The sequence below is a fragment of the Mytilus trossulus genome, chromosome 2, assembly GCF_036588685.1.
Source record: "Mytilus trossulus isolate FHL-02 chromosome 2, PNRI_Mtr1.1.1.hap1, whole genome shotgun sequence".
Classification (NCBI taxonomy): Eukaryota; Metazoa; Mollusca; class Bivalvia; order Mytilida; family Mytilidae; genus Mytilus; species Mytilus trossulus.
The window spans coordinates 83,712,537-83,724,829 of NC_086374.1; the positions used below are offsets into that span (position 1 = coordinate 83,712,537).

Genomic DNA, 12,293 nt, shown 5'->3' on the forward strand with positions numbered 1-12,293 from the left:
TTTTATATTAAATGACTCGAGTTGATATGAACAAAATCTTACAAATTAGGAAAAATATAATTAGCTCACAGTAAATCGTGATTTAACGAACCCATTATTAAGCAAAATAATTTACCATAAAAATAAATAGATATTTTAACGCTTAATAAGTCTTTTGTGACGTCAATGACTGATATTTGACTCCATGCCAGTTCTTTATTGTTTAAAATGGAAACTGATCTCCCAATGAGTACATAAATGTCATTTGAATATATGATAGACTGTTGAAAACTTTCATTTGTCAACTAATATCAAAGGATCGAATTGACTTGAAAATTTTTTTTTTGTGTATCTAGGTGACATTGTCGATGGTATTCATGTTGGAATTGTAATCTTCACTGATGATACTTTGTTTTTACTAAGTAGTTGATAATCTGACTTAAGCTCAATGCTCGTCAACTTTGTACTTGTTTGGCTTTATAAATATTTTGATATGAGCGTCACTGATGAGTCTTATGTAGACGAAACGCGCGTCTGGCGTACTAAATTATAATCCTTGTACCTTTGATAACCAATTAAGTTGATGCCATACTTAAAAGTGACTTGAGCAAAAAAATGATTGGTCTCAGAAATTGTTTGTACAATTGTAAATAACTTTTCAGGGAAAATCTATAAGTTAAACTTTAAATTTTTAATAAAAAAAATCTTTTTTCTAGAGTTAAAATTCTAGAAAAGATGTTGCATAAGGCACTCCGAATGTTTTTTTGAAATCATTCATCGTTATAATATAGTTCGTTTCTGTGTGTGTTACATTTTAATGTTGTGTTTCTGTTGTGTCGTAGTTTTGGTCTTATATTTGATGCGACATCTCAGTTTTAGTTTGTAACCCGGATTTGTTTTTATTTCTAAATCGATTTATGAATTTCGAATAATGGTATACTGTTGCCTTTATTGATAAATGCAAGAAGTTAAAGTAAAAGATATCGCGAAAAAAAAACCAGAAGAACTTGTTATTAATCTGGATAGTTCTTTCCTGTAACACTGAAATTTTGGAAAACGATACCTTTTTATAAGACAATGTGACTCTCTTTTTCGTACCATTTCTTTAATTTGAAATATTACAAATATTCTTAACAGTAAATGCATGAATACAAATACTATAGCGTTGGCGTACACTATTGGAATATTGACAGTGTTCCAGATAGAGGTTTGTACATCTTAATCCATCAAAAGAAAATTTATTTTGTAAGTTTCATCATACCTTTGCAAGTTACCTAGGTAAATAACAAACTTGCACCTCCCTATATTTTCTTATGACCAACCAAATACAAGATTGAAATATCATCCTGTAACATCGTTTCTTATAACGTCTATTAATACTATATTATATTAATGTGTGTACATGTACTATATACAGTATTTACAACAATAAATAGAAGCTGGTGTTAATCAGATAAATGACAATGTTACAATATTTTCAATTGTTTTAACCAATGTAGCTTTTTCTTTGAACAAAAACATAAAATTGATATTTTAATGAAGACATCAGTTGTGGAGAATTTTTCTAAAGATAATATTGTTTTAATTTGTCAATTATTTAAAAAAGTGATTTTATTTCACATATGAACTGACGAAGGAGAAACAGTGTCGTTTTTCAACTCCTCTGATAAATCATCTGAAGTCAACTTTGACTTGGAGATAGTTTCCGGATCAATAGGTTCCTGAATATTTGAGAACTTCTTGTATTTCTTCTCTTCTTTGAATTTTCTGGCGGTATTTTTGGCATCGATCAAGTAGAAAGGACACAAAACTACCGAAATAGCAAATGCCGTTAAACACATGATACAACCGTAACTGATTCTCAATGTTCCCAAGAAATCAGATTTTAAACCTGTTGCAATGGCGATCATCAAGCAGTTGACTGAAATTAAAGAAAAATAACAATAAAATCAATATCATAATTATACTGCTGAGAAATGTGTGGAAACATCAATTGCTAAGATTTTTCCAATAATTATTTATTTTATTCTACTGTTTTGGTACTGTACTGGAGATTTTTTTTTAAACATCAATTAAACTTCAGTAGGGATGTTGTATATCTATTGTCTCAATTAACAAACTTATTGATCATTATTTATATAAAAAAAACTATAATTAGCCATGTATAGCTACTGTTCGATAAGGTTCTTGCAAGTTGTAAAAAGCAGAACGATGACTCTAAGCTGCTCAGTTGTGTTTTGGGTTCATAGTTTTCTCATTGGTAATCGTATCACAGCTTCATTTTTTAATACTAATGCATGTTTGATAATGCCTTACGTTCGGGGGAAAATATGACATCTGTATTCAGGACAATATGCATTATAAGAATACCCAATTAAGTTTTAGACAAATTCAGTTGAGTCGTACCAGCTTGCAATGTAACAATCATCAGGAAACTTTTACTCATTTTTTTTCTAAATTTCTTCACAGTAATTCCTTGGTTCCCCGTTGTTTGATATAGCAAGGACATGCCCTATTTTTTTGGCCCCGGTACTCGAGGAACAATCAATCAAATATTTAAGGAAATTTTATATATTCAAACCGTTCGTTTTTATGTCACCGTTCTTTACGTTGTTTTGCGAAATGCAATGAAAATTTAAAACATCGGAAACAACAACTAAATACATTTAGTAATTCATGTGTGTGTTTACCCGAGAAAATAAAGATAAGTGAAGTAACCGTTTAGAAAAGTTGTGGCGCTAAGTATCATTTTATCAGGACTAACTTAGCTGTATAAGAATAAATTAATTAACTTTGGGACAACAATGCTCGTCAATTTCCAACTTTCTTTGGCTTTTTCCGGGTTTTTTTTAATCGAGCGTCACTGGTGAGTCTTTTTGTGGACAAAAATCAGTTCTTACGTACATCAGTATTTGGCCTTCTTCACTTTTTTAATCGAGTGTCATTGATGAGTCTTTTGTGGACGAAATGTAATTCTCTCGTAGAGCATTAGTTTTTAACTCATGGTATTTGGCCTAATCGCAATAAAACTTTCATAAGCAATTTTTACCAAATTAGACATACTTACAAGTGATAAGGTCAGCAATGACAACAAAGAACTTGGTCATTCCGACTGCCCTCGTGCTTTTGATACAACAGGAGCAAAATGTCATCGATACTATGATGACAAATATGGTATAGGCTACAATTCCAATAGAGAAGGAGGCTTGGAACAGGAAAAACAGTATGTCTGAAATTAAGAATAATAAATATAGATCGATGAATACTTTCGTTATTAACTATCCTCGATTTAAGAGTCATGGTTGGTTATTGATAACAAACATACATAAACCAACCTATTTTCACGCATACTTTATATCGCGTTTAGGCCTTTCTTACCCATTTCGCGGCAAATTAATTTCGTATTTTTCAAATTTACTTGTTGTAGATGCATATTGATATGGAAAATCCAAGGTTTACATATTCGCGACGACAAATATTCTCATTATTGTCCTATCTGCGAAAATAAAATCGCTTTCTAAAATTAGGTGGTTTACAGTATTATAATGTCCACCGACATCTCCGGAATTAAAAACAAAAGTGTATTACTCTGGTCTGATTTTGGATTTTAATTATTATTTAAAATAATTGTATGACATAGTTATGTTTCATCTACATATAGACAGAAAATGTTTTGAGACAAAAACAATTGAATTATTATTCCGATTTAAAGGGGGACGAAAAATACAAGAGGTACAGTCAAACTCATAAATCGAAAATAAACTGACAACGTCATGGCTAAATTTAAAAAAGACAAAGAGACAAAGAAAAGTAGACATGACACAAGAGAGAAAACTAAAGAATAAGCAACACGAACCCCACCAAAAACTAGGTGTGATCTCAGGTGCACCGGAAGGGTAAGCAGATTCTGTTTCTACATATGACATCTGTCGTAATTTAACTGCGGCTTTTAATCTTTTTATCTGAGCGTCACTGGTTAGTCTTGTATGGACGAAATGCACGTCTGGCGTATTAAACCTGGTATCTTTTGTTAGCTATTATTCGTGTGTTTCTCTGTCCTATATGTTTTCCCATTTATTCATATTGTAGTCCTGTTATGTAATGTTGTCATTTTAATGTTATATTTAAAATTGTCATAAAAGCGGGAGGATAGGCATTCAACAAAACCAGGTTCAACCCACCATTTATTTCCTAAAATGTCCTGTATCAAGTCAGGAAAATTACCATTGTTATATTTAAGTTCGTTTCTGTGTGTGTTACATTTCAATGTTTTGTTTCTGTTGTGTCTTAGTTCTTCTCTTATATTTGATGATTTTCCCTCAGTTTTAGTTTGTAACCCGGATTTGATTTTTTCTCAATCGATTTATGAATTTCCAACAATATACTACTGTTGCCTTTATTTTACTTTTCCAGATAATATGACATATTACATGTATTATAAAATACATAAGAAACAATCATAATCAAAGAGAAGCCAACACATTGTTACATGAAATAACTAAATCGAATGTATTAAACATTCAGAAAACTAAAATTTCCAAAAAGGGCAAATATGCAATATAAGAATAAAAGTTTGTTTTGTTAACTGTTAGTCGCTCGATTACAAAGCTTCCCATTGATACTCACAGCTCATAGTTTAGAAGCAAAGATCAACGAAAAAAATCTATACGTAAAGCTTTTACAATTTTAGTGTCGTTGTCAGCTGGTAGTGATATATTTTGACCAAAACATACTTGCTTTGTCCAAATGATACAAAACTATATGTATGTGCCAGATATTTTAGATTCTTTTGATGTGTTTAAAAAGAGCGTTTGCATTCGCCTTTTGATAATGGACTTTTAGTTTTAAAATTTCCTTGGATTTGGGTATTTTTTTATATTTTACTTCTAACTTACCTTTTCCTTGGATTTCTCTGCAATCCAACTCTCCCTCCGACTCACGGGCACACATTTGATGTACCCCAAGGTCTCCATTAACTCCATTGTGTCTGAACTTAGTCCAAGCTGGATAGAAATACGATACAATACAGAGGACTAATCCTCCCAGCGATAGCAGAAAGGCTATGATTCTTAAACACGTAGACGCAGGCTTCTGGGGTAAGCAAACCATTTTCTTGTATTTATCTAGTTCAACAAAATTGTTATTAAATAATACTTTCAATATAATTAATACAATTGAAGCAGTCATGGAAAACATGAACTAAACATTAAATAATTCAATTGTTTTATTGACATGGTGTCTATTCAAAACTTTTAGAGTGAAACAAAAGCTATTTAATTAATCAAGTAGAGAACCTTTTAGTATATGATACGTATTTCACTTATTGTTAAATGTCCCACTTATACAAAACGTTTGATTATCCATTATGAAATCTTCGTTTGACATGTCTATTCAATCTCCGGCGCAGAGTTCATATCCGTTCCATACATGCCTTGCAATACTGCACTTAATATGAGTGTAGTGTTACAAAGTATTGAACGGAACGGATATGTGAGCTCTGCGCCGGAGATTGATGTCTATTTTGATAACTATACATACGTATTTGTGTTGACCGGATTTTGAAAGAACTACAAATCATTTATTTTTTCTTTAGTCATATGTTAACATTGATACAGGCAGTTATGTAATCAGTTCAAAAACCGATCTCACATTTCAGAAAATGCAAGCATTTTGTTTAATACCGTGTCATATTTTTGTTGTTCGTACTTTTTCTTAGATTTTTAATATGTGCACGTTTACGTTCCAAAATACCAGTTTTAGAAGTAAAATATAAAAGATCTTTAAGTATGATTGAAGATTTTTTATTTTTTCAAATGATACAGAAAACATATTTTTTTACTGTCCATGATGTTAAGATACTAAATCCCTCGGATGTGTATTAGTTGATTTTAGTCGTTGATGCATGATTTTTTATTCTTTATTGATTTTAGCTTTAAACTAGCTGCCATTAGTTGTGAGTACTCTCAAATCGTACTTTCTTGTTAATTTGACCGGTTGATACTATTTTAAATGCGTTTTTGTAATTTAATATTTACTTATCAATGGTTATATCTCACGATTTTTAAATTTATAAACGCTTTTTAACTTATTGATATTACATTCTTTGGTATTGAAATCTATATATTGTAAATTCACATGCTAGAAAGAAATGGCAAGTTGAACAAACGATTGTGACACAATGTTGACTGTTGCATTTTTGACATTTTTATATTGTTTCAGTTTGTTTTCTTTACGCATCGTTGTCAATATTATTGAATTTGATGCGACTGTCATAAGTGAGAGTTTTAGTTTAAGACAGGTTCAATCCACACCACTTTCTACATCAGGAAATGCATGTAAATAGTCAGGAATATATATTTGGTGTGTTTGAGCTTTTGATTTTACCATTTGATTAGGGACTTCCGTTTAAAATTTTTCTCGAAGCTCAGTATTTTTCTAATTTTACTTTTTATTCAGTAATATTACAATGTACTCTAATGACACAAGACAAAACACAATATTCAAAGGGAACTGTATAACATAAGTCAACCAAAAATGAACATAGCACTAACATGTTTAACCCCGCCACATTATGTATGTATGTGTCTGTCCCAAGTCAGGAGCCTGTAATTCAGTGGTTGTCGTTTGTTTTGTGTTACATATTTGTTTTTCGTTCATTTTTTGTACATAAATAAGGCCGTTATTTCTCTCGTTTGACATTGTAATTTCAGGGCCTTTTATAGCTGACTATGCGGTATGGGACTTTGCTCATTGTTGATGACCTATAGTTGTTAATGTATGTGTCAGTTTGGTCCTTGTTAAGAGTTGTCTCATTGGCAAGCATACCACATCTTTTTTTTCATATTTGATAGTTAGTTTAATTTTCTAAAATACTCTTTCCGACAACTCATTTGTCTCGATACTCCAAGATCTAGAATATGTCATGAAGTGGTTATTTTTGCTTTAAGTTTGTACCTCAATTGTAATGTTTAAAGTACATTTTCTTTTTTGCTGGTGTGTTTTTATGTATGACATTTTGTGTTTCTTTGGTGCATATGACGTGACTCTTCTAAAGATCCCGCCAGTGTGTTATTGTTCTATTATATGTCATAATGTTGTTGTTTTATTATGAATTAGAAAATACGTTGAACGACAAAATTATTTTACTCGCGTAGTGGTATTAACCATATGTGTACTCTTAAAACTTCTTAAGAACTTCTGAATAATTTTAAATCTCGATCTTTTTTTTTAAATTAGTTCTAACAAAACTTTTGATTTCTAACCCTGTATATTACCCTTCCCCATGTGAAATTGTATATTTTTTAAGTACTCTGAACGACAAAATTCTTTTCTTCCTGTGTGACGTTTACATTTTCTGTCGTCAAACACGCAAAGCAGGTAATGTAGTTTTTAAATTTGATACATGGTTTTTTGTAAGATATTTGTTTGTTTTGGGATTATGACACAGTGATGACTGCGGTACCCATATTTTGACTATTTTACCAAGTATTTTGTTTCATTTACGCATCGTTGTAAATATAATGGAGATTGATGCGACTGACATACAAGCGAGAGGTTTTCGCGCTATAAAAATAAGTGCAATCAACCATTGTATACGTTTGAAAATGCATGTACCATGTCAGGAATATGACAAGTGTTGTCTATTCGTTTGATATGTTTTATCATTTAATTTTGCCATTTGATTCGGGACTTACCGTTTTGAATTTTCTTCAGACTTCAGTATTTTTGTGATTTTACTTTTTATATCTACATTATGGTTGATCTAAATATTGCAAGTATTATAGTTTTGATTGCTGTACCCCAATTATTGACATTTGTAACTGTTATATCTGTTTTGTTCACGGATCGTTGTCAATATAATGAAATTTGATGCTACTGTCTTACAAGTGAGAGGTTTTAAGCGCTATAAAACCAGGTTCAATTCTCCATTTTCTACAGAAGAATATGCCTTTACCAAGTCAGGAATATGAGAGTTGTTGTCCATTCATTTGATGTGTTTGAGTGTTTGATTTTGTCATTTGATTAGGGACTCTCTGTTTTGAATTTTCCTCAGAGTTCCGTAATTTTGTGATTTTACTTTTTGCATTTCTCTAGAATATATTTTAATGATTTTTTTAAGCTGACGTTTTTATCAAATATAATAAATTGACGTCTTTGAAAATGTATTTGAACTGGTAACACTATTGTCTTATTTTATTAATACAGTTCGTTATCATACTCTGAAATAATGTATCTTTAAAAATCGTCTGTATCTGAATTTTCATCTCGATAAAGCTGTATACAATTTAAAGTTGGTACAGGGAGAGCTGTTCGTGGTGGTTGTTGTTCATCTAAAGAAATATCATCATCCTCGTCCTCCTTATCTTTAAAATGTACAGATTTTTCTGCTGTTAAAGATCCATGACTATGCTCGTTTTTAAATTCATTCTTGTCTTTGCCCATTATTCTGGTTGTCTCCCCCTTTTCATCATATTCTTCGCTTGTTGTTGACGAATCGTCTTCGCTCTCGTAAACTGATAGGTCATGCTTATCGGATGTTACAGATAATGGTGTCGAACATGCTGAACGACCTGATGAACATATTTCATCGTCCTTAAAGGATTCACCTTTCTGTATGGATGGCGGAACAGAAGAAGATGGCGCTTTAATTTCAGTCGTTTCTTGGTCGGATGCTACAGGTTCAGGAGTCAGGCATGTATGATCCGGATAATATTGTTCTTTTTCTTCCATTTCTGTTTCCTGAAAATATGGCAGGACGGGGGTTCCAGGTGTTTCTGATAGATGTTCTGGTAGTGGTGTAACTGGTTGTAAATACCGATCTGAATCTGCTGGTAATAATTCATAAAAGTCATCATCAAAGTCAGGAGTAAAGCTTTCATTGGTAAAGTATAAAGCTGTTGCAGGTTTAAGCGGGACTAGAGTACGAGAAGGTTTCAGGACAATCTGTTCAAATGCCTCGTCATTTTCTAGTTCGGCTATTGCATCATCGGCTTCTAGCTCTAAATCAATCAATGTAGGTTCCTTCAGAGTCAGAGTTGGTTTGTATGGAAGAAGTTTAGGCGATGTACTAGATTCGTCTTCAATTATTCCACTGACACTAGGCTCGCTAGGTTCACCATTTCTTACGTGTTCACAACATTTAGTTGTGTCCGACCAGGCAAACGAGTCTTCGTGGCGATATGATGGTGGTGGAATGTTAGCTGAGAAAGATTTATTTTTCATGTTTCGGTCTTTATCTTTCATTCCGTCCGACCAGGCTGTATCTTCGTGATGATAGGATTGTGGTGGAATGTTTGGTGAGAAAGGTTTCTTTTTGATGGTCAGATCTTTAGCTTTCATTCCATCCAATATATAAAACGGACAAAGAATAAGGGCAATAAAAACCGAAATCACTCCAATAATCCCACTGTATCCCAGGCTAGAATTGTATTCTACCTTGCTCTGAAGGATCAGAAGGTGGGCTATTGCAACAAATGTTCCTGGAACAAAAGGTAGAGAAGATAACTGAATGAGACAGGATACAAACAAAAATCTGGGGTTTTTTTTGTTTTTATTATGTGGTTTTGATATTTTTTGTATGGGTTTCAAAAAATAAGAGATGGTATAAAAGTACCGGTATATATCTTGTATCAATCAAATAATAAATAAATGATTTCATTTTGGATGTAACGCGGCTTCTTATTGTCTGACAGTTTATTTCATTTTATTTAATTAAGGAATGCCTATAATATTTATATATCTATGAAGAAATGGCATACACAATGTGGTGCACACTTTAAAATAACCCGTACGCGGTTTATTCAGTGTGCACCACAATATTTATGTCATTTCTTGAAAGAAAAATATCACAGGCATTCCTTAATTAAATAAACTGGGGTGAAATTTATCAAATATGATAGCATACAAACAAAATTCTGTTTTTAAAGATTTTGGTGAATTTAAAATGATATTTTTGTATTTTATTTGTAGGGGGTGGGGTACAAATAGCGATGGCGTAAAAATTGTTTAAAAATATCAATCATTATCATATCATATATAATAATAATAAAAAAAACTTAAAGGAAAATCCATTATATATACAATATTGTTTTTAAGATATATAAATTAAATCGAATAATAGTATATATGGACGAAACGTTTGGTAACCTTGTTAGGCTTTTTTGCCTACGAGAAAAACATAAAATTGAAAACCTCTTTTTGAAATGATCTACTTTCTTTCATTTAACGTTGTCGTAAACAATCTTTAACTGCTGCGATAATCATTATTTTCATTTAATAGAAAACAAAACAAATTTACAATTAATTTTCTTTTGTCGCATGCATTTGTTTATGATTACAAAACCAATAGTTTTGTTTGTACGTTAAAGTGTGGTTGTTAGACAGATCTTACCAGCTGATAAGGCACTGATAAAGGCTAGAAACTTTATTCCTTTCAACATCTTCCATTTGTCTGAACAGAAATGAGCTAAGGAAGCAGAAACACAGAAACAAAAGTAAGCTACTAAGCCAAGACATCCTAGAGGTTGAACTGTCCTGAGTATGTTATCTGAAATATCAAAATCAATACATTTGCGCAAGCGGATTTGTGTTGTGTTTTGTAACTTAAAATATTAAAGCCAGTGCATAAGGTATTTTTACCGCCTTACTACCATGCATATGTAAGTATGATCTTGATGTATGACCAATTTCTATTATGATATATATTTTGCAGTTAAAATTGAAGTGAAGAGAATATTTATTCTATATTTTAAACTTTTTTCAGCAACTTTAAATGTCTATTAAGAGTAATGTTATTCCTTGCTGTTCAGTAATGATGAAATTAACGTCAATACATATCTTATTTAACATCAAATACCATCTGTAACCAGACTGAATTTAATTTACTGGTATTGTATTTTTCAAAAGGCAATTGCTGTTAAACATAAACAGAATATGCAAAATTCACGATGTAATCCTTGAGATTCTTTTTCTTCATTTTTTGTGTTTCCTTCTTTCTGACAATTGTGAATACATCGCTTCATATATAAAACCCTAATAAAACCATGTCTCATCCTACTGTGTCAGTGTAACATGTTTAACCCCGCAACATTATTTCTGTATGTGCCTGTCCCATGTCAGGAGCCTGTAATTCAGTGGTTGTCGTTTGTTTATGTGTTACATATTATTTTTTCGTTAATTTTTTTCCATAGATAAGGCCGTTAGTTTTCTCGTTTGAATTGTTTTACATCGTCTTATCTGGGCCTTTTATAGCTGACTATGCGGTATGGGATTTGCTCATTGTTGAAGGCCGTACGGTGACCTATAGTTGTTAATGTTTGTGTCATTTTGGTCTTTTGTGGATAGTTGTCTCATTGGCAATCATACCACATCTTCTTTTTTATATTGTAAGACATACCTTTTGCTACAAAAGCACTACAACCATTTTGACCATCTTCCAGACAAATTTGAAAGAGACCTGATGTGCTCTTTACGATACCATCAGAATACACAATCCATGCTGGTGTAGAAAAACATGCCAAGTATAGAATAAAACCGATATATGTAGCAAATAACTGGATAGTTTTTAGCCTCAGGAAACGTTTCTTGCACTCCATACTAGCTTCTAAAAATTTATATATTGTCTTCCGGTTATTACCGAAAGTAAATACGTACTACATGAGGGTTTGGATAGGGAATGGAGACCTACATTTCTTATTCTTTAATCATTTAAACCTTTTTCTCTACTCTTTATTTATTTTGTCCATTATTCTCCAGTCTTTATACTTCAGAACATTTATTCTCTTTTCGTTATCTAATGTTCTCTGTATTTTTGTTTGTTTTCATTTGTTTTTTGCGCTCTGTTCTGCATACTTTTGACAATTACTCTCTATTATGTAAACCCCAACCAGACCCTCTTACTTGTGCATTCATTGGGGAATGACTTTGTAATAGGTTTTGTTTTAAACAATAGTATTAATTATAAATGTTTTTTTATTTGTGAAGAAAATTACGTGAAATTATTATTATATTGCAAATTAACGGTTATAAGTTACAACAATAGCAAATTCACTTCCCTTAAAAAAGTAAATTGAAAAAAAAACTATGTACAATTTATAATTATAACCCCCTCTCAGTACAAAAAAAAATCCAATTTGATGAAAATGTCAATTTCCAAGTTAAAGAACGTCAAAACATATTTGAATTGAAAGTCATAATTGCTGTACTTGTGGAACCCTTCAGGTGTCAGACCACCAATTAAAAGTCCCGATCTGTTCAACCAAATTTTGCAATTTTCATAGCTTTCTAATTTTTTTTATCTTAAGTTCAACCTGTTA

The 12,293-nt window shown here is 31.7% G+C and overlaps 2 protein-coding genes across 2 annotated transcripts; both read right to left on the reverse strand.

The window, feature by feature from the left end:
• Positions 1–1,072: 1,072 nt before the first annotated feature.
• Positions 1,073–5,113, reverse strand: LOC134705459 (uncharacterized). The gene is made up of 3 exons (XM_063564183.1): positions 4,875–5,113; positions 3,047–3,208; positions 1,073–1,900 (listed from the first exon to the last, which is right to left on the reverse strand). The coding sequence occupies exons 1-3, from the start codon at positions 5,086–5,088 to the stop codon at positions 1,596–1,598; spliced, it is 681 nt and encodes a 226-aa protein (XP_063420253.1). The 5' UTR covers positions 5,089–5,113; the 3' UTR covers positions 1,073–1,595.
• A 3,025-nt stretch (positions 5,114–8,138) lies between these two features.
• LOC134705460 (uncharacterized) lies at positions 8,139–10,450 on the reverse strand. The gene is made up of 2 exons (XM_063564184.1): positions 10,370–10,450; positions 8,139–9,458 (listed from the first exon to the last, which is right to left on the reverse strand). The coding sequence occupies exons 1-2, from the start codon at positions 10,416–10,418 to the stop codon at positions 8,215–8,217; spliced, it is 1,293 nt and encodes a 430-aa protein (XP_063420254.1). The 5' UTR covers positions 10,419–10,450; the 3' UTR covers positions 8,139–8,214.
• Between the last annotated feature and the right edge of the window lie 1,843 nt (positions 10,451–12,293).

Excerpts from the sequence above, each read along its gene's own strand:
- LOC134705459 (XM_063564183.1), bottom strand. The coding sequence starts at position 5,088 with ATGGTTTGCTTACCCCAGAAGCCTGCGTCTACGTGTTTAAGAATCATA. Across the intron at positions 3,209-4,874 it reads CAGAGAAATCCAAGGAAAAG|ACATACTGTTTTTCCTGTTC; the intron begins GTAAGTTAGAAG and ends TCTTAATTTCAG. Across the intron at positions 1,901-3,046 it reads CATTGCTGACCTTATCACTT|TCAACTGCTTGATGATCGCC; the intron begins GTAAGTATGTCT and ends CTTTAATTTCAG.
- LOC134705460 (XM_063564184.1), bottom strand. The coding sequence starts at position 10,418 with ATGTTGAAAGGAATAAAGTTTCTAGCCTTTATCAGTGCCTTATCAGCT. Across the intron at positions 9,459-10,369 it reads TATCAGTGCCTTATCAGCTG|GAACATTTGTTGCAATAGCC; the intron begins GTAAGATCTGTC and ends CTTTTGTTCCAG.